General features: G+C 42.0%; 1 protein-coding gene across 3 annotated transcripts; it reads right to left on the bottom strand.

Moving 5' to 3' along the window:
- Nucleotides 1-754: 754 nt before the first annotated feature.
- LOC124692435 (mitogen-activated protein kinase kinase kinase YODA-like) lies at nucleotides 755-10,295 on the bottom strand. Of its 3 annotated transcripts, XM_047225812.1 has the most exons (14): nucleotides 10,195-10,294; nucleotides 7,697-8,458; nucleotides 6,879-7,616; nucleotides 5,704-5,791; nucleotides 5,547-5,609; nucleotides 5,135-5,295; nucleotides 4,952-5,027; nucleotides 4,577-4,636; nucleotides 4,364-4,471; nucleotides 3,245-3,484; nucleotides 2,901-2,992; nucleotides 1,815-2,376; nucleotides 1,668-1,728; nucleotides 755-1,157 (listed from the first exon to the last, which is right to left on the bottom strand). In XM_047225812.1, exons 2-12 carry the CDS (start codon nucleotides 8,239-8,241, stop codon nucleotides 1,863-1,865), a joined length of 2,685 nt encoding a protein of 894 aa, XP_047081768.1. In that variant the 5' UTR covers nucleotides 8,242-8,458; nucleotides 10,195-10,294; the 3' UTR covers nucleotides 755-1,157; nucleotides 1,668-1,728; nucleotides 1,815-1,862. The 3 variants fall into 3 exon arrangements, with proteins under 3 accessions (XP_047081768.1, XP_047081769.1, XP_047081767.1); XM_047225813.1 differs by having other exon boundaries at nucleotides 1,668-2,367; nucleotides 10,195-10,295; XM_047225811.1 differs by having other exon boundaries at nucleotides 1,668-2,376.
- Between the last annotated feature and the right edge of the window lie 11,835 nt (nucleotides 10,296-22,130).

The following is a 22,130-nucleotide window of genomic DNA, read 5'->3' as shown; positions in this document are numbered from 1 at the left end:
GGTGGCATCCCGAGGCGAGGACGGCGTCCGCACTCCAGACCCTGGGTCAAAATACACGAGATCTGTTCTATGTGCGGGGGGATTTTTCGGGATGGGCCGGGAGAAAGCGGGAATAAACGCTAGAAGTAAACGGCCTCGGCGGGATTTTCAGGGATTAGATGGTGGGCCGGGAAAATACTCTGTGAACCCCAAAAATACCTGACAAGTAAACAAGGCCACATGAAATGCAAAGAACTTGGTTGTCTGTCCCTGTGGCGCTGTAGGTTCTGCAATCTAGTTAGTCTAGTATAACAGTAATGTGGTGTAATCTGTTGGAACTTCCAGGAGTGAGGGTTTTGATTCTGGAAACTGTAATAAATCATTGTGTCAATGTTGTCAGAGTTGTGATTCTGATTCGGATCGGAACTTCTACGGTAGGATCGCAAATCGTAGGATTTTAACTTTCAGAATTGTAAAATCTTATATTCTACCTAGCGGAATTATTGAATCGTTCTAGTCAATTTGGATCGTAAAGTCGTAGAATCATATAGTAGAATCATGATTCTGACAACTATGATTGTGACCTATTGGTTTCATGTTAGATGAAATTGTTAGCTGAAGCTCCTCAATTGGGAAAAAATATCCAAGAACAGCACACAAAAGCTCGAGAGGGCCATATTTTCCACTGTAAAAAAGATGAAACTGAAGAACACAATGGGAGTTGGCTGCACCGAGGGACCACTTCATCAACCAGCCAAACAACAAAAAGGAAACATTAACGCAGGATACATTTTGAGGATGTTAATTCAATTAACGATCAGGACATTTTGTACCATGTCCAGAGTAATAATGGATACAATTATGGATTGGCCTAGTACTAACTACAGTTATTACAACACTTCCACTGTGGAGCTAGCATGGCAGAAGATTGCTACATGGAATGAGATTCATAATTGTTAATATTTGGGCAATAGTGAATGCCTCAATTGTTCTCATGTGCGAAACATGAGCTGCTTGATCAGTTTCATTTTTGTACAAGGGAGTTCAATGGCCTCCAAATAACATAAGAAAAAAAGATACGAAAATGTAGATACGAGAGGTATAAAGAAGCTCTAATATACAATTACGGGCCAGGTAGTCTGGCAGCTTCCGCCTTTTCCAGGTAGGGCAGGTCTCATCTGTAAATTAAGAATGCCATGTTAACATGGATTCTGAGTCTTCTGACCAGGGCAGGTTTTAGTGTCCACAATGTGCATAATAATTAAAGTCCATGAGGTGATATTTGAGTTCTCCAAAAGACTAATGAATATGCAGTTAGAACTCACTTGATTCGCTTCATGAATCTGAGGCCATTTTTAGAATGTTACGAGAAGTAATTTATAAATAACCAGGCCATAAAATTTTAGCAATGAAATACACTGCTGAGTAACGGTGTTAGCTAGTCAAATTTTATGCATTCAAGATTTTGTGCCTTAAGCAGACCAGGGAAATATACAGCACTAATGGTAGTAAGTCACTAACTGATAATACCATATAGCGAGTGATGCTGTAAAAGGTGTTAATAGTGTAAATATTGTATTTCAATCATTTTGACTGCATAGGAGAATGTAAAATTTCCTATTCCTTCGCCTTTTTGAAAAGAAATATTGAATCTGATAGTTCTCAGTAAAGTCTGACAAGAGACGTACCTTTAGTTGAAACAATAGGAATGGCACTGGAGAATCTATATCAATTGCCAACTGTCAGCATCTGAAATAATTAGTTGGAATCATTCTGGTACTATGATACAATTCCAGGTCTTAAGAAAGAGATGGGCAAACCAGCACTGGAGCTACCTCATCAAGTTCCAGCTCAATGCCTATCATGCAATCTTTGCTTGAGAATCAATGACCATGGTTGCGTACAAGTTGTGGATTCCCAGATGTCAAGCCAAGTGAAGGTTTTAGCTTCACATGATTCCCGACCCCATGCTGAGAAACATGCTTGGAAGGCAATGTCATATCATGCAAATCTCGCACACTCCTTCGTCTCATTTTTCCAGACTGAGGTTTTGGAATGTCAGCTTCAGAGACCACCCTCTCCTGAATGCCTGTCGAGAACTGTTGTGGTCTACCATAACGACCAACAACTGGATCTAGAGGCCGACTGGCCTGTTCATCTAGGCCTCTTGATGTAATTGTGAAGCCCTCGTTACTGTAAGCTGGTTGTCTATTATGATTAAAAGGAATAGCTCCACTGCCACCTGTCACAGGAGTGGAAGCACCCGAAGTAGTTCTGGGGCTAGAAATTGGAGATGGTGACATTCGACCATTTTGATGTTGTGGAGATCTTGATCTCAGAAGAGGACTTCCACACGGAGAAACTGGGCAAGATATATTACTCCGTATTCTAATATCGCTGCAGAGCAGTAATAATTAGAGGGCAAGCATTTTATGCAGATATAAAGGAAATCACCGGGTGCATATATTTTCTTTACAGGATTGCATGACTATGGTTGATTAAAAAAGACTGCAGTAGCATAACAAAGCACAACGGTAAAATGCAATAACAATGTGAGCTTTATACACTTCTGAAGTGTTAACAGTGGGGTAGGACAGCAGCAGAAACTGAAGAATGGCAAGGTTTTAATTTGTGCGTGTGTGTGTAGTTTCATCTGCAAGTCTCATTTTCTTTAGGTACAGTACGACCGAATTGGCACAATTGGATGTGTGAGAGGCCAACTGTTAAAATAAAGTATGTAGCAGGAAATAGTAGTTCAGTACAATATGGAACACTGATGTAGTTGCAATATATTGGTTGCAATTCTAATTCAGGGTGCAACATTTCCAAGCTGATAGATACTGGTTAGTTACTGCGCATTCAGGACAGTTTAGTTCGAATACACCAAAGAATGACAATGCAGGAAATGGTGAATGGATTACCTGCGTGTTGAGGAAAATTTTGCAGCTCTTCTTTGGTAAATGGATTGCCCTTCCAGACCCAAAGAGGACATATTTCTGGTGTGCCCGACCACCTGGGATGTCACAAGAGCCACGTCAAACTGGGCATTCAATACACAAAAATAGGTCTCTCACCAAGATATATCCCTGCTACCCTTAGAGAGCCATGGCGGAACAAATGAAAGGAAACTATAAAGCAAAATAAAGTAAAAACAGGAGTTCTTATGAAATTTGCAAAAAAAAACTATACAGCTGCATGCTCAACAATCATGATAATTGTTTAGTCTAGGAGTAACTCTTTTTCATTAACAATCAACTATTAGTACCTTATTAGAACTTGGTTTGCAAGATATGGCAGGCAACTGTTCCAATGGAGCATAGGAAACTGAATTTTCAAGCAGTGATGCACTTCGTATAAATGAATGTTGCAAAAGTTCCACTGCTGTTGGACGATTAGATGGATCACGTTGAAGACATTGTCGTATGAAATCTTTGCCCTCTTCAGAGAGGTGATCTGGTATTGGTGGCAGCTCCTTACTGTTTCCTATTTTAAACATTGCAGCAATCTGTAAATGAGAAAGAGTTAGCTGTGTCAACGTGGGAAAATAAAATACTGAAGAAAGAGATTATTGTGCCTGCATCCAGGTTAAAAATAATCAAAAAAATTATGTGCACATTTCTTAAATGAGACTAAAAGTTGTTTCCTGATCTGCCACTCAAAAAATATGATCCCTTTTAAGCCACCGAGTTCACTTTTTGGTCCCTTCATGCCACTTCCAACCATGTGGTGTTAGCCTCATGTCAAGTGGACTGCAAGAGGGCAGAGCTGCCCTTCCCAATTTTCTTCATCTTCCTCTGCTTCCTGGCTGGTAGAGTGTGCCGCCTACAACCTCCACCCCAAATCGGCTAGCCTCCTATGCCCGTACTTCACTAGATCCAATGCTGTCTACCTCGCAAGGTAGCAGTGTTTCAAGATCTTTGGAGGGTGTACAAGAGAGATGACACAGAGGATGAAGAAATGACAAGTGCCATAGTACTTTGTGAGGGTACGATTGGCATTTGACAAGAAATTGACAACTTTTCAGGGATCAATGGCAAATGGGATAAACTGAGCTGTGACAATGGCACAAGATGGCCAAAATTTCAATCACCTTTTAACAGCAAGATTAGTGAATGGGGGCAACTTTAAGTGGCTTAGAAGGAATTGTCTCAGATATTATTCTGTTATTGTTCAACAGAAGAAATCCAAAGTGAAACAGCCCACTGACCCTATTTGGATCAACTCGGTTGCTTTCATGCATCTCCAACAAAATGCATAACTGCTGATTATAATGCAACAGAGGCAAAAATATACAGCGTGCAGCTTAAGCAGCAGCTTCTCCCTTGCCGAGAAATTTATACTCCATGAACAAATATAAATTGTAGCTTCAGAATCTAGTACTGACCCCTTCATATTGGCTCCACGGAGGTTTTGAGGTAGCCATCTCTAGAACCGTGCATCCTAAACTCCATATGTCAACAGAAAGATTACATCCGCTAGAATTCTTTATAACCTGCATACTTGTAAGTGTAAGAGAATAGGAAAGAAGGTTGTGTGACTTGTGTTTTATATTGTTGAAGAGAAGATATCCACGAAAAGGCAAGATTTGGAGCAATACCTCAGGAGCCATCCAGTATGGGCTACCCTTCAATGAGAACGGACACTGCTGCCCATTGATCTAAAAAAATAGAAAGCAAGTTTATACAAGCTCATGACTTATGGGTAAACAAACTATTTGAGAGAGAGAAAACCCTTCTACAAGTAAGTCGGCAGATATGTTGGCAGGGATGGAAAGGACTAAAATAAAGTGGTATTCCTATCATAGATGTTGATCAAGCTCAAGCGGTGATCAGCATGAGTGGAGAAACGCACTAAGTGTAACGTATACCATTTCATCCTACAGACACTATTTATGGTATTCTAGCTAACACTGTTCTTGTTTGAATGCTGAGCTAGTAGTATTAACACATAGAAAGATGAACAGAAACTTTACATGTTTCGCCATTCCGAAGTCAGCAAGCTTTACACGGCCATTAGGGTCTACTAATATGTTTGCACCTTTGATATCCCTGAAATTTAGGACGTAAATACACACAAATATGAAAAGTAATTAACACTCAGAAGCATATCTAAATTTGACTAAAGAAGTAATCAATTAAAGTAAATGGAATGCTACCTGTGAACTGTATTCTTTGCATGCAAATAGGCTAAGCCCAAAAGTATTTGCTTAGTATAACTGCGAATTGCTTGTTCACCAAATTGCCCATACTCCTGGAGAAGCTTATGGATGGATCCACCAGACACATACTCAAGGTATATATAAAGCTTATCATCGACCTGTTTTGGATATATAGCTAATTATATGACGTATTTAGAAAAAAACATACAGAAAAAAGTGGGCTTGGAAAATTATGTAGGCCACATTATCTGTTGAGTTTTTCACACAATGAAAGAAAAGGAGTTCGGAGAGCATAAACTGTTCAGCTACCAATGTGATCATAAAAAGGTGCAAGTAAGATAACAATAGTATGAGCTCTATGAAAGTATGAATACTACAAGAAGTAAATGATAACTGATGAAAATTATACCGTTTCAGTTCCATAGTATCGTACAATATTTGGATGTTGCAGCCGGCTCAGAAGTGATATTTCCTGAGAAATGAACCAATAACATTAAAAAGGTAAGTAACAATAAATCAACCAAAAAAATTGAATTGTGACTACTAAACATGGAAAATGGGCATACCTGGCCCAATTGCCTTGCACTTTCTTTTGACTTAGGGTCATCTGAGAAAAGAGTAACCTCCTTCATTGCACACATTTCGCCTCTATCACTGAGACAGTCATACGAACGACAAACGGCAAAAACAAATGTACAAAATTAAAGTGATGAAGCATAGGAGGAGCAATCGAAATAGAACATTCAGTGCATAATATTTGAAACAAGCGGAAATTGTAAAACTACACCCTCGTAAGCATCCTCCACTTGCCAACTCCACTCAGATGCTACTTTTTCTGTCATTTAAAACCAAAACCTCAAAATACAAATGAAGCAGTAGAGTTTGACATCTCGTGTAGTAATTCAGTGCACTCAAGGTTGCAGACATGACAGGGGAGAGTAAGAGCAAGCCGATAAAAGACAAGTCAAAGAACGGGTTTTTATTCTGTGTGATCGCTAACATGCTGTCTGGTTTGTTAATTGCTACTTTTTTTTCTAGTGCTGTTCATTGAAATTAATGAAGTAATGGCGGCAGGGATCTTTGCAGACTGAGATACTTGTGAAGTGTGTGCAAAGCACAAAATAAGCTGTGAGAATGCTTTTAAACTCAAGAGTCACGGGAGTGTTTGTGGACTCTGACACACAAAATGGTCGCAGGGCCACTTCAATGGTAAAGGAGTAATGAGGGGACCCCGCAACATGAAGCCAGCTAAGATAATTTATTATTACCACAATTACAAATACTACAATGTTTTAGCATTAACTTATTTTCAATGAATAGATGATGTCTAGTTATGGCGGTGACCTCATTCCAAACATGCCAACTAATTAATCATTTAATCACCATATTTAATTTGGTTTGCAAATGCAGTTTGAGAAAGAATTATAGAAGAGAGACATTATACAAGAGTTGGGTGAGAGGGGTTAGTAAGATTGTAGGGTGGAATTCATAGCAAGGGTGCAACTTGACTAAACACCATTTTTTCTTGTAACAGTAGTGGTACATCAACACATCCATGAGAAGTAAATAGCAGAAGGACAAACATTTGAATGCATAGCAAGTGTGATCACAACAGAAAATACAACATTTCACCAAACAGCCTTCTAACTTATAGGTTTATTTATGAAAAGCATGCCACGTTTCCATTTCTAATACATATTGAATTGAAGATCTTCAAACTTCAAGCATGGAAAAAACATACCTGTTAAAGCCAACATATACATGGCCGAATGTCCCACGTCCAATCAGCTTTCCCTTCTTCCACCGTGATCCAGGACTAGGTGGATTCTCTGCCCTACCAGGACTACGAGATATAGGACTTGTTGGGGCAGAGTTATTTGGCAAAAAGGGGGAACCGTTAGAGATGCTTAACGGTGGAAGGGGCAATCTGTGGGTTTGCTTCCTCTTCACTTCATCACGCCGATTAGTAGGAGATTCAGATGCCACCCCTCCAGCCCTTGGATGCAACGGAGAGACACTTCCGCTATGCACCCTCGAACTTGGACCAGGACTCGTCATTCTTGGGCTGGGAATTGGTGAATACTCTGGACTGCCTCGGCTAGGCTGCCAGAAGAGTTGAGCTAGCATATCACCTCCAACTGAATTATGCCCAGATGTTTGCCCTGAACCTGGACTGGAGCACTGACCAGACCCAAGGAAAGTTATATCTGCATGAGGCTTCACTGCCCAAAAGGCTGAAGTTGGGATTTGGTCAGGAAATATTGTTCTTGGGCTTTGAGAAGGGCTTGACATCAAACTATTTGGAGCACTCTCTAGTGCAACTTGTCGTGAGCTTTGTAAATTGGATTGGTAACTGTCAGTGACCGTAACACTTGGAGATGTGGAGAGAATTTGGTTACCGAGAAAAGCATTGCTCGGCTTCGTCACTTCCTTGGTGCTCTTTCTTGTGATAGCACCTGAGCACTCTTTATGCACAAAGCTTCACAGACAGAACATGTGTGTGAGTGATTACAAAAACAAAAGGATGTTTTTGATGAAAAAATGCACTAAGGAGCATACCTTGAACTACTCGGTGTTGCAACATTAGCCACAACTTCAGGATCATTTCCCACAGGGCTCTGAAGCTGACAATCTCCACGATCATCACTGTCAATAGAACAGTTGCTGGAGACAGAAGCAATTGGCAATTCTGCAACAGATTCACTAGTTTCAGGTCTTTTCTGAAGCCGGTTCAGGGCAGGCAGTGGTAGTTGTTGTCCTTTCTCACGTTTTTCCAAAGTGGGCTTTGAGCCAGTAATATCAGAAACAGTACGTGTCACTGCAGCACGTGATCTAGGAAGAGGAAGTGGTTGTGCATGTGCTCTATCTGCGGCAAAGCTTTGACAGCGAGAAACCTCTTTCGAAGGGGATGTGGAGCGTGATTGTGCAGTAGACCAGCAACCTTTCTCAGAGGTTGGGTTTTTACTGCGTCTGCGACTCCCTCGTGATTTTGTGCTCCCTTTTTGCTCACTTGGACTTATAAACCGCTGAAATGTGTCAATTAGATTTTCTTTGGCAGTCTTCTTTACTTCTTTGGATGAAGACCTTCCCCACCATGGTGGCATGTTGAGTATGAAATAAGTTTTTAACTGAGCTATATATTTACAGTGAAGTCGTCAACTATCGTGTTCTGTCAAGTAGTTAGATGGATTAGGGCATCCATTTCACCACTGGACCAACGAAAAGCCCTCCCTCCACCCAACAGAACACTGAAATGTAGAAATTTCCTTTTAGTGCCTGTTCATACTGAGACCTCTGCCACCGCCTTCTTCACCATAGATACTGAAATCAAATCCATAGCAAACATCACATAAATGACAATATGGAGCATTAACACACCGCATCACTATAATGTATTACAACAGGTGAAAGAGAATGTTGATTTTCAATAGAAATTTACATGATCATTAAGCGGGTCATGGCGAAGCATTATTTCTTTCCTAAACTTCAGTAAATCTAAAAGTAGATCAGGTGCGCATTACATTGCATGGCCTGAGGCAGAAGATGGACGACGTTGAGGCTCTCCGCCAGAGCCCATGTAACTTTGTATGTTTTGTTTTTCCTTTCAGTAACTGCAGATCGTCAAGTCCATTCCAGGGATGTTGCTTTGTGTTGAACCTAGCTACTTACAGATCGTTGTCCTAATTTATTCATGAATTATACGATTTGTACTGAACATGAAGAATCAAAGCAATTTCATGTGTGCTGTCACCTCGTGTCACGCGTTCTACGCCAGAATGGGCATCAGCCTACTTTGGCACTTCTGGATGTAGTTCGTGGTCTATGGCACTGATGCCTTTATCGTCTAGTATTTGGCATCCAGTGGTCCAGTCTACTTTGTTTACTACATTAATCGAGATTTCATGGTAGTAGAGATAAATGAATGAGGGTGAGCTCTAGAGGAAGATAACTTTGGGAAATTATAGAGACGCAGATTACTGATTCAGGTTTAGCCAAATCGTTCAGTTTCATGCAAACAATAGTCCATCTCTATCCTAATGAAATGTTTTTTAGTAGCTGATATATGCCATGTTAATTTATGTTGAAGTTTGTAGTGTCGTTTTTACACTCATAAGATAATCAGAGTTGCCCGCTCATTAAAAAATTAAACGGTGTGCTTAAGAAGGAAATGTTACAAAGCCTGAACATCTTGCAGTTCAATCATGTACCAACGCCTTAGATGAAGTAATGGACTGTGCATCCTCCGTCGGTTTCCTTCCCTGTGGCTCCCTGTTTTGGCATTGGTGGACAGTGACCTTGGAGAGTGGTGACCGTTGGCAGCAAGATCTGATGATCTGATACCAAGGACATGCCAGCGCGCAGCCAGATCAGGTGAGCATAACATTGCACGGTCTGGGTCAGAAGATGGACGGCGTTGAGGCTCTCCGCCAGCGGCCATGTAACTTTGTTTTTTTTTCCTTTCAGTAACTGCACATCGTCATGTCCGTTCCAGGGATTTTGTGTTGAACCTGGGTACTTAAAAATCATTGCCCTAATTTCTTTGAATTCAAAGCAATTATTTGCTTCACGTGTGCATTTAGAATGTCAGCCCTTTTCTTGTGTGACACTCTTTCTTTGGATTTGGCATCAAAGGTCTATGTCCTGTTGGTCTTGTCTACTTTCTTTACTAGTCCTACATTAATCGAGATTTCATGGTGACGCAAATAAATGAAAAAGGGTGAGCACTAGAGGAAGATAACTTTGGTAAATTATAGAGACGCAGATCACTGGTTCAGGTTTGGCCAAATTGTTCAGTTTCATGCAAACAAGAGTTCATCTCAATCCTAATGAAATGTTTTCACTAGCTGATATATGAAGGGCTGTAATCCGTCAGGCAACAATTTGATTCATTCTTATGTTTGAAATGGTTTTAGTGGACGGATAATTCCAGAATGTGCATCCAAGCAGCAGGGGCGGATCTAGATGGTGTGCCGGGTACGCATCGGCAGTCCGGCACACACAGAAATTGTTGAGGTATGTAGGATTCAACTAATCAATGGACGAAAACAAGCTCATACCTCAAGACCCCAATGGCCAAAGGCTGCGACGTGGCGGGGACAGCACGAACGCGCTGACGCAGTGAGGAAGAACGGGAACGGCGATGGCGGCGACGCGCGTCAGAGGCGGGGTGTTTGGGGAGGGGGAGGGGGAGGGGGCAGGATTGAGGTGTCGGCGGCGACGGTGAGCTACGGCACGGCGGCAGCTGGAGTGCAGGCAGTGGTAGAAGAGTGTAGGAGAGATTTGGGGTTGGTAGGTCGGGACTCGGGACTGAGGACGAAGAGGAAGACGAAAGAAAGCTACGGCAGAGAGGAGATGAAGTTTGGCTGTGTACGGACATTAGATATTTTATTATTATTGTTTTCTTCACTAAAATACATGTAGCTCTTTATTTTGAAAAATTCGGAAATCATATTTTTTTGTTCCAAAAAATTGAGAAAAAATCTGGATGTAGCCATCGATGGAATCTAAGAACATGTAAAATCTCAACGTGAAATTCTTAGTATTTTAGGCTACACAAAAATGATAAATGTGTGGGTCTATGTATAGTGAATAGTGTCCATTTCAAAACTATAAAAATTGTCAGATTTTTTTATTTTTGTGTAGCCTACAATACAAAGAATTTCACATTGAGATTTTGTACGTTTATAGATTTCATCATTGGCTACATCTAGAATTTTTTTCAGATTTTTTAAAAACTTAAAAGTATGATTTCCGAATTTTTAAATATAACTGGTACATGTAGCTTGGCCTTCATTTGCAGTTTTTGAATTGTTTAGGCTCAATTATTGCTATATGGTAAGAAAACTTTAAAATACCGCAAAAAAATACTTCTAAAATACTACAATCTTTTTGGCGTCACGGTGGATTCTGACAATATCCCGCTTGCCCAACTCTCTTTTGTCTATGTTTTAGTCTCTACATAACCCACTTCTGTCTATTTATGTTGCTAGTTTTCTATACTGGATTGTGAAATACACATAGAATGATCAACCAATAGCAAAATTAGCCTTAAAACATCCTGAGGTACAAAAGCATTAAAATGCTCTTCATAGGATCTAGCCTAAGTTGAAATGGTAGTGTTTTCTCTTTTCTACAGCAATAATGAATCACTAAACTTGTTGCCCCCTCCGTTCCACACCACCAGGTAGTTAGACATAATAGTTGATGACATAGCCAAGACGCTGACGGGACTAAACATTAGCTGCGAAGGTTCGCTATAGGTTTACCAGATGGCGAGGACCCGTGTACGACCATGCTGTGCGACACTCTCCTTGGAGGAGAAGTCATGGGACACACCGCTTGTCATTCCATGACACCCTTCTTCAAATGGTTCACAACACGGAGAAATGTCGACATAGCCATTGCTTACATCGCCGACACGTGTTATCAAGCATTAACATGTGGGAGTGGCGTCATGTAGGGAACTAACATCTTCCTTGCTCGATTAGAGTTTTGATTCTCATCATCTGTCCACAAATCATACACCTAACGCTTACATAGTAATCGTGATATGTTATTGTAGTCGTTTGTCGTGCTAGCATCGTTGCTCTTATTTTTCACCAAGAGTCCCAACCGCCGTCGCTTTGCACAGACATCCGAGCCTTTGACACAGTTGACAACAACCACTTATGGGTATTACTTCCCCACGTCAATGGTGCATGCCCGTTAGGGATGACCGACCTACAAAGTGCTTGGCGGAAAAGATCCGACGAGCATCACTAAAAGAGTTTGTCATCGATGTTTTTTTCCTAAATCAAACGGACACTACTCATGGGATTACTAGTGAGAGGTAAAGGTTTTTCCTCGATAGTTTACGCATAAGACAGTTCAGGGGGTTTCTCCTAGGTTATCTTTGACGTATATATACATCAGTCTTAAGTTCCACTGCCACGAAGCCCTCACCGCCACCATTGGTGGTGTCTACATGTGATGAGGTTACTGAGGCATGTGAGTTGGCGTCCATCTGTGACGCTCTCTTTGCAAAAGAACTTTGTGACTCGATCACCATCCTTGAGGTGGCTATCCCTAGATCCGGCAAGGCCATTGATATCCTACTAGGAGGGAATCACAAAGGTGGAGAAGTCTCCCAAGAACAAAGGCAAGAAATGTGACGCCATAGTGAAAGCTTCCACAACTGCTTAATAGATGATGCTCAATCTCTTTATCCGTCCTCATCGTTTGGCTTGTCTCCATGGGCTTGGGGGTGTTCAGTGTCTTCAACCGTATCGTTCATGATTTCTTTGCATTATAGAAGTGATGGGGTTTGTGGTTGTTGTATTGGGTTTTTTTCGAAATGGAGAAATATCACCCCAGCTTCTGCATCCAAAGGATGCACACGACTTTTTTTTATTAGATTATTCACGAAACCTTACAAGAAACAATATAAAAGATCAAACTCGAGGCAACCTTACTATACCTACAGTGGGATGAAGAGGGTGACAATACATCAACTCACATCATCCAAAACTAAATGTCTTTCCAAACCGCCCAATAGCAGGTGAGAAACACATCCAGTCAAGCAGACTCTCGGCGCACTGATACGTCTCCGACGTATCGATAATTTCTTATGTTCCATGCCACATTATTGATGTTATCTACATGTTTTATGCACACTTTATGTCATATTCGTGCATTTTCTGGAACTAACCTATTAACAAGATGCCGAAGTGCCGATTCTTTGTTCTAGCTTGTTTTTGGTTTCAGAAATCCTAGTAAGGAAATATTCTTGGAATTGGACGAAATCAACGCCCGGGGGCCTATTTTGCCACGAAGCTTCCGAAGTCCGAAGACGAAACGAAGTGGGGCCACGGGGTGCCCAAACCCTAGGGCGGCGCGGCCCCCCTTGGCCGCGCCGGCCCGTGGTGTGGGGCCCCGTGCCCCCTCCCGACTTGCCCTTCCGCCTACTTAAAGCCTCCGTGACGAAACCCCCGGTACCGAGAGCCACGATACGGAAACCCTTCCGGAGACGCCGCCAACGCCGATCCCATCTCGGGGGATCCAGGAGATCGCCTCCGGCACCCTGCCGGAGAGGGGATTCATCTCCCGGAGGACTCTACGCCGCCATGGTCGCCTCCGGTGTGATGTGTGAGTAGTCTACCCCTGGACTATGGGTCCATAGCAGTAGCTAGATGGTTGTCTTCTCCCCATTGTGCCATCATTGTCGGATCTTGTGAGCTGCCTGACATGATCAAGATCATCTATCTGTAATTCTATATGTTGCGTTTGTTGGGATCCGATGAATAGAGAATACTTGTTATGTTGATTATCAAAGTTATATCTATGTGTTGTTTATGATCTTGCATGCTCTCCGTTACTAGTAGATGCTCCGGCCAAGTAGATGCTTGTAACTCCAAGAGGGAGTATTTATGCTCGATAGTGGGTTCATGCCTGCATTGACACACGGGACGAGTGACGAAAGTTCTAAGGTTGTGTTGTGTCTGTTGCCACTAGGGATAAAACATTGATGCTATGTCTAAGGATGTAGTTGTTGATTACATTACGCACCATACTTAATGCAATTGTCTGTTGCTTTGCAACTTAATACTGGAGGGGTTCGGATGATAACCTCGAAGGTGGACTTTTTAGGCATAGATGCGGTTGGATGGCGGTCTATGTACTTTGTCGTAATGCCCAATTAAATCTCACTATACTCATCATGATATGTATGTGCATGGTCATGCCCTCTTTATTTGTCAATTGCCCAACCGTAATTTGTTCACCCAACATGCTTGTTTGTCTTATGGGAGAGACACCTCTAGTGAGCTGTGGACCCCGGTCCAATTCTCTTTCTTGAAATACAATCTCTTGCAATACTTGTTTTATCTGTTTTCTCGCAAACAATCATCTTCCACACAATACGGTTAATCCTTTGTTACAGCAAGCCGGTGAGATTGACAACCTCACTCGTTTCGTTGAGACAAAGTACTTTGGTTGTGTTGTGCAGGTTCCACGTTGGCGCCGGAATCCTCGGTGTTGCGCCGCACTACATCCCGCCGCCATCAACCTTCAACGTGCTTCTTGGCTCCTCCTGGTTCGATAAACCTTGGTTTCTTTCTGAGGGAAAACTTGCTGCTGTGCGCATCATACCTTCCTCTTGGGGTTCCCAACGAACGTGTGAGTTACACGCCATAAGATTTGGATTACTGCGCAGTTCCAGATTTCTTTGCTGTCACGAATCTGGGTCCACCTCCCTGTAGGTAACTCAGAAAATTAAGCCAATTTACGTGCATAATCCTCAGATATGTACGCAACTTTCATTCAATTTGAGCATTTTCATTTGAGCAAGTCTGGTGCCATTTTAAAATTCGTCAATACGAACTGTTCTGTTTTGACAGATTCTGCCTTTTATTTCGCATTGCCTCTTTTGCTATGTTGGATGAATTTCTTTAATCCATTAATGTCCAGTAGCATTATGCAATGTCCAGAAGTGTTAAGAATGATTGTGTCACCTCTGAATATGTTAATTTTTATTGTGCACTAACCCTCTAATAAGTTGTTTCGAGTTTGGTGTGGAGGAAGTTTTCAAGGATCAAGAGAGGAGTATGATGCAACATGATCAAGGAGAGTGAAAGCTCTAAGCTTGGGGATGCCCCGGTGGTTCACCCCTGCATATATCAAGAAGACTCAAGCATCTAAGCTTGGGGATGCCCAAGGCATCCCCTTCTTCATCGACAACGTTATCGGGTTCCTCCCCGAAACTATATTTTTATTCCATCACATCTTATGTGCTTTTCTTGGAGCGTCGGTTTGTTTTTGTTTTTTGTTTTGTTTGAATAAAATGGATCCTAGCATTCACTTTATGGGAGAGAGACACGCTCCGCTGTAGCATATGGACAAGTATGTCCTTGGTTTCTACTCATAGTATTCATGGCGAAGTTTCTCCTTCGTTAAATTATTATATGGTTGGAATTGGAAAATGATACATGTAGTAATTGCTATAAATGTCTTGGGTAATGTGATACTTGGCAATTGTTGTGCTCATGATTAAGCTCTTGCATCATATACTTTGCACCCATTAATGAAGAAATACATAGAGCATGCTAAAATTTGGTTTGCATATTTGGTTTCTCTAAGGTCTAGATAATTTCTAGTATTGAGTTTGAACAACAAGGAAGACGGTGTAGAGTCTTATAATGTTTTCAATATGTATTTTATGTGAGTTTTGCTGCACCGGTTCATCCTTGTGTTTGTTTCAAATAAGCATTGCTAGCCTAAACCTTGTATCGAGAGGGAATACTTCTCATGCATCCAAAATACTTGAGCCAACCACTATGCCATTTGTGTCCACCATACCTACCTACTACATGGTATTTTCCGCCATTCCAAAGTAAATTGCTTGAGTGCTACCTTTAAAATTACATCATTCACCTTTGCAATATATAGCTCATGGGACAAATAGCTTAAAAACTATTGTGGTATTGAATATGTAATTATGCATTTTATCTCTTATTAAGTTGCTTGTTGTGCGATAACCATGATCACTGGGGACGCCATCAACTATTCATTGTTGAATTTCATGTGAGTTGCTATGCATGTCCGTCTTGTCTGAAGTAAGAGAGATCTACCACCTTATGATTAAGCATGCATATTGTTAGAGAAGAACATTGGGCCGCTAACTAAAGCCATGATCCATGGTGGAAGTTTCAGTTTTGGACATATATCCTCAATTTCAAATGAGAAAATTATTAATTGTTGTTACATGCTTATGCATAAAGAGGAGTCCATTATCTGTTGTCTATGTTGTCCCGGTATGGATGTCTAAGTTGAAGAATAATCAATAGCGAGAAATCCAATGCGAGCTTTCTCCTTAGACCTTTGTACAGGCGGCATAGAGGTACCCCTTTGTGACACTTGGTAAAAACATGTGCATTGTGATGATCCGGTAGTCCAAGCTAATTAGGACAAGGTGCGGGCACTATTAGTACACTATGCATGAGGCTTGCAACTTGTAAGATATAATTTACATGATACATATGCTTTATTACTGCCGTTGACAAAATTGTTTCATGTTTTCAAAATCAAAGCTCTAGCACAAATATAGCAATCGATGCTTTTCCTCTATGGAGGACCATTCTTTTACTTTCAATGTTGAGTCGGTTCACCTATTTCTCTCCACCTCAAGAAGCAAACACTTGTGTGAACTGTGCATTGATTCCTACATATTTGCTTATTGCACTTATTATATTACTCTATGTTGACAATATCCATGAGATATACATGTTACAAGTTGAAAGCAACCGCTGAAACTTAATCTTCTTTTGTGTTGTTTCAATGCTTTTACTATGAATTATTGCTTTATGAGTTAACTCTTATGCAAGACTTATTGATGCTTGTCTTGAAGTGCTATTCATGAAAAGTCTTTGCTTTATGATTCACTTGTTTACTCATGTCATATACATTGTTTTGATCGCTGCATTCACTACATATGCTTTACAAATAGTATGATCAAGGTTATGATGGCATGTCACTCCAGAAATTATCCGTGTTATCGTTTTACTCGCTCGGGACGAGCGAGAACTAAGCTTGGGGATGCGATACGTCTCCGACGTATCGATAATTTCTTATGTTCCATGCCACATTATTGATGTTATCTACATGTTTTATGCAAACTTTATGTCATATTCGTGCATTTTCCGGAACTAACCTATTAACAAGATGCCGAAGTGCCGATTCTTGTTTTTCGCTGTTTTTGGTTTCGAAATCCTAGTAAGGAAATATTCTCGGAATTGGACGAAATCAACGCCCAGGGGCCTATTTTGCCACGAAGCTTCCAGAAGTCCGAAGACGAAACGAAGTGGGGCCACGGGGTGCCCAAACCCTAGGGCGGCGCCCCCCCCCCCCTTGGCCGCGTCGGCCTGTGGTGTGGGGCCCCCGTGCCCCCTCCTGACTTGCCCTTCCGCCTACTTAAAGCCTCCGTGACGAAACCCCCGGTGCCGAGAGCCACGATACGGAAAACCTTCCGAGAGACGCCGCCAACGCCGATCCCATCTCGGGGGATCCAGGAGATCGCCTCCGGCACCCTGCCGAGAGGGGATTCATCTCCCGGAGGACTCTACGCCGCCATGGTCGCCTCCGGTGTGATGTGTGAGTAGTCTACCCCTGGACTATGGGTCCATAGCGAGTAGCTAGATGGTTGTCTTCTCCCCATTGTGCTATCATTGTCGGATCTTGTGAGCTGCCCGACATGATCAAGATCATCTATCCGTAATTCTATATGTTGCGTTTGTTGGGATCCGATGAATAGAGAATACTTGTTATGTTGATTATCAAAGTTATATCTATGTGTTGTTTATGATCTTGCATGCTCTCCGTTACTAGTAGATGCTCCGGCCAAGTAGATGCTTGTAACTCCAAGAGGGAGTATTTATGCTCGATAGTGGGTTCATGCCCGCATTGACACCGGGACGAGTGACGTAAAGTTCTAAGGTTGTGTTGTGTCTGTTGCCACTAGGGATAAAACATTGATGCTATGTCTAAGGATGTAGTTGTTGATTACATTACGCACCATACTTAATGCAATTGTATGTTGCTTTGCAACTTAATATCGGAGGGGGTTCGGATGATAACCTTGAAGGTGGACTTTTTAGGCATAGATGCGGTTGGATGGCGGTCTATGTACTTTGTCGTAATGCCCAATTAAATCTCACTATACTCATCATGATATGTATGTGCATGGTCATGCCCTCTTTATTTGTCAATTGCCCAACTGTAATTTGTTCACCCAACATGCTCGTTTGTCTTATGGGAGAGACACCTCTAGTGAACTGTGGACCCCGGTCCAATTCTCTTTATCGAAATACAATCTCATTGCAATATTGTTTCATTGTTTTCTGCGAGCAGTCATCTTCCACACAATACGGTTAATCCTTTGTTACGAGCAAGCCGGTGAGATTGACAACCTCACTCGTTTCGTTGGGACAAAGTACTTTGGTTGTGTTGTGCGGGTTCCACGTTGGCGCGGAATCCCTGGTGTTGCGCCGCACTACATCCCGCCGCCATCAACCTTCAACGTGCTTCTTGGCTCCTCCTGGTTCGATAAACCTTGGTTTCTTTCTGAGGGAAAACTTGCTGCTGTGCGCATCATACCTTCCTCTTGGGGTTCCCAACGAACGTGTGAGTTACACGCCATCACGCACGCAAACGCACACGCCACAGGAGTTGCTCCCGCCGTCTTCCTCGAATCCATATTCAAGCGAGATCATCGCATTAACCTTGCAAGACCTACCGTCGATGCCACCATGACGCCAGATGGCTCCACCCTCCTGCATGTATACATCATCCCGCATCTGTCGTCGATACCCTGCAGCACCATGCCACTGAGACTCAACGACAACAAAGTGGTAGATGAACACCACTCCACCAAAATCCGCCAACATCCAGCAGCTGCTCCCAAAACGATGCCCCAAGAGGTAGAACGATGCAGGGCGCTGATACGCGTACAGCACGCGACCGTTGGGAACCCCAAGAGGAAGGTGTGATGCGTACAGCAGCAAGTTTTCCCTCAGTAAGAAACCAAGGTTTATCGAACCAGTAGGAGCCAAGAAGCACGTTGAAGGTTGATGGCGGCGAGATATAGTGCGGCGCAACACCGGGGATTCCGGCGCCAACGTGGAACTCGCACAACACAACCAAAATACTTTGTCCCAACGTAACAGCGAGGTTGTCAATCTCACCGGCTTGCTGTAACAAAGGATTAGATGTATAGTGTGGATGATGATTGTTTGCGAGAAAACAGTAGAACAAGTATTGCAGTAGATTGTATTCGATGTAAAGAATGGACCGGGGTCCACAGTTCACTAGAGGTGTCTCTCCCATAAGATAAATAGCATGTTGGGTGAACAAATTACGGTTGGGCAATTGACAAATAGAGAGGGCATGACCATGCACATACATGATATGATGAGTATTGTGAGATTTAATTGGGCATTACGACAAAGTACATAGACCGCTATCCGAGCATGCATCTATGCCTAAAAAGTCCACCTTCGAGGTTATCATCCGAACCCCTTCCGATATTAAGTTGCAAACAACGAGACAATTGCATTAAGTATGGTGCGTAATGTAATCAATAACTACATCCTCGGACATAGCATCAATGTTTTATCCCTAGTGGCAACAACACATCCATAATCTTAGAGGTTTCTCTCACTCCCCCAGATTCACGGAGACATGAACCCACTATCGAGCATAAATACTCCCTCTTGGAGTTACTAGCAAAAACTTGGCCAGAGCCTCTACTAATAACGGAGAGCATGCAAGATCATAAACAACACATAGGTAATAGATTGATAATCAACATAACATAGTATTCTCTATTCATCGGATCCCAACAAACACAACATATAACATTATAGATAGATGATCTTGATCATGTTCGGCGGCTCACAAGATCCGACAATGAAGCACAATTAGGAGAAGACGACCATCTAGCTACTGTTATGGACCCATAGTCCAAGGGTGAACTACTCACTCATCACTCCGGAGGCGACCATGGCGGTGTAGAGTCCTCCGGGAGATGAATCCCCTCTCCGGCGGGTGCGGAGGCGATCTCCTGAATCCCCCGAGACGGGATTGGCGGCGGCGGCGTCTCTGGAAAGTTTTCCGTATCGTGGCTCTCGGTACTGGGGGTTTCGCGACGAAGGCTATTTGTAGGCGGAAGGGCAGAGTCGGGAGAGTCACGAGGGGCCCACACGCTAGGGTGGCGCAGCCAGGGCTTGGGCCGCGCCGCCTTGTTGTGTGGCCGCCTCGTGGCCCCACTTCGTTAGCTCTCCGGTCTTCTGGAAGCTTCGTGTGAAAATAGGCTCCTGGGCGTTGATTTCGTCCAATTCCGAGAATATTTCCTTACTAGGATTTCTGAAACCAAAAACAGCAGAAAACAGCAACTGGCTCTTCGGCATCTCGTTAATAGGTTAGTTCCAGAAAATGCATAAATATGACATAAAGTATGCATAAAACACGTAGATATCATCAATAATGTGGCATGGAACATAAGAAATTATCGATACGTCGGAGACGTATCAGCATCCCCAAGCTTAGTTTCTGCTCGTCCCGAGCGAGTAAACGATAACAAAGATAATTTCCGGAGTGACATGCCATCATAACCTTGATCATACTATTGTAAGCATATGTAATGAATGCAGCGATCCAAACAATGTAAATGACATGAGTAAACAAATGAATCATATAGCAAAGACTTTTCATGAATAGTACTTCAAGACAAGCATCAATAAGTCTTGCATAAGAGTTAACTCATAAAGCAATAATTCAAAGTAAAGGCATTGAAGCAACACAAAGGAAGATGAAGTTTCAGCGGTTGCTTTCAACTTATAACATGTATATCTCATGGATATTGTCAATGTAAAGTAATATAACAAGTGCAATATGCAAGTATGTAGGAATCAATGCACAGTTCACACAAGTGTTTGCTTCTTGAGGTGGAGAGAGATAGGTGAAGCTGACTCAACATAAAAGTAAAAGAAAGGTCCTTCAAAGAGGAAAGCATCGATTGCTATATTTGTGCTAGAGCTTTGATTTTGAAAACAAGAAACAATTTTGTCAACGGTAGTAATAAAGCATATGTGTTATGTAAATTATATCTTACAAGTTGCAAGCCTCATGCATAGTATACTAATAGTGCCCGCACCTTGTCCTAATTAGCTTGGATTACCGGGATTATCGCAATGCACATGTTTTAACCAAGTGTCACAAAGGGGTACCTCTATGCCGCTTGTACAAAGGTCTAAGGAGAAAGCTCGCATTGGATTTCTCGCTATTGATTATTCTCAACTTAGACATCCATACCGGGACAACATAGACAACAGATAATGGACTCCTCTTTAATGCATCAGCATGTAGCAACAATTAATTTTCTCATATGAGATTGAGGATATATGTCCAAAACTGAAACTTCCACCATGATTCATGGCTTTAGTTAGCGGCTCAATGTTCTTCTCTAACAATATGCATGCTCTAACCATTAAATGAGTGGTAAATCGCCCTTACTTCAGACAAGACGGACATGCATAGCAACTCACATGATATTCAACAAGAGTAGTTGATGGCTGTCCCGGGAACATGGTTATCGCACAACAAGCAACTTATTAAGAGATAAAGTGCATAAGTACATATTCAATACCACAATAGTTTTTAGGCTATTTGTCCCATGAGCTATATATTGCAAAGGTAGAGGATAGAAATTTTAAAGGTAGCACTCAAGAAATTTACTTTGGAATGGCGGAGAAATACCATGTAGTAGGTAGGTATGGTGGACACAAATGGCATAGTGGTTGGCTCAAGTATTTTGGATGCATGAGAAGTATTCCCTCTCGATACAAGGTTTAGGCTAGCAAGGCTATTTGAAACAAACACAAGGATGAAGAGGTGCAGCAAAACTCACATAAAAGACATATTGTAAACATTATAAGACTCTACACCGTCTTCCTTGTTGTTCAAACTCAATACTAGAAATTATCTAGACCTTAGAGAGACCAAATATGCAAACCAAATTTTAGCAAGCTCTATGTATTTCTTCATTAATGGGTGCAAAGTATATGATGCAAGAGCTTAAACATGAGCACAACAATTGCCAAGTATCACATTATCCAAGACATTTTAGCAATTACTACATGTATCATTTTCCAATTCCAACCATATAACAATTTAACGAAGAAGAAACTTCGCCATGAATACTATGAGTAAAGCCTAAGGACACATTTGTCCATATGCAATAGCGGAGCGTGTCTCTCTCCCACACAATGAATGCTAGGATCCATTTTGTTCAAACAAAACAAAAACAAAAACAAACCGGCACTCCAAGCAAAGCACATAAGATGTGATGGAAAATAAAAATATAGTTTCAGGGGAGGAACCTGATAATGTTGTCGATGAAGAAGGGGATGCCTTGGGCATCCCCAAGCTTAGACGCTTGAGTCTTCTTGATATATGCAAGGGTGAA

The sequence above is a fragment of the Lolium rigidum genome, chromosome 2, assembly GCF_022539505.1.
Source record: "Lolium rigidum isolate FL_2022 chromosome 2, APGP_CSIRO_Lrig_0.1, whole genome shotgun sequence".
NCBI classification, from domain to species: domain Eukaryota; kingdom Viridiplantae; phylum Streptophyta; class Magnoliopsida; order Poales; family Poaceae; genus Lolium; species Lolium rigidum.
This window is presented reverse-complemented; position numbering and strand designations above follow the sequence as displayed.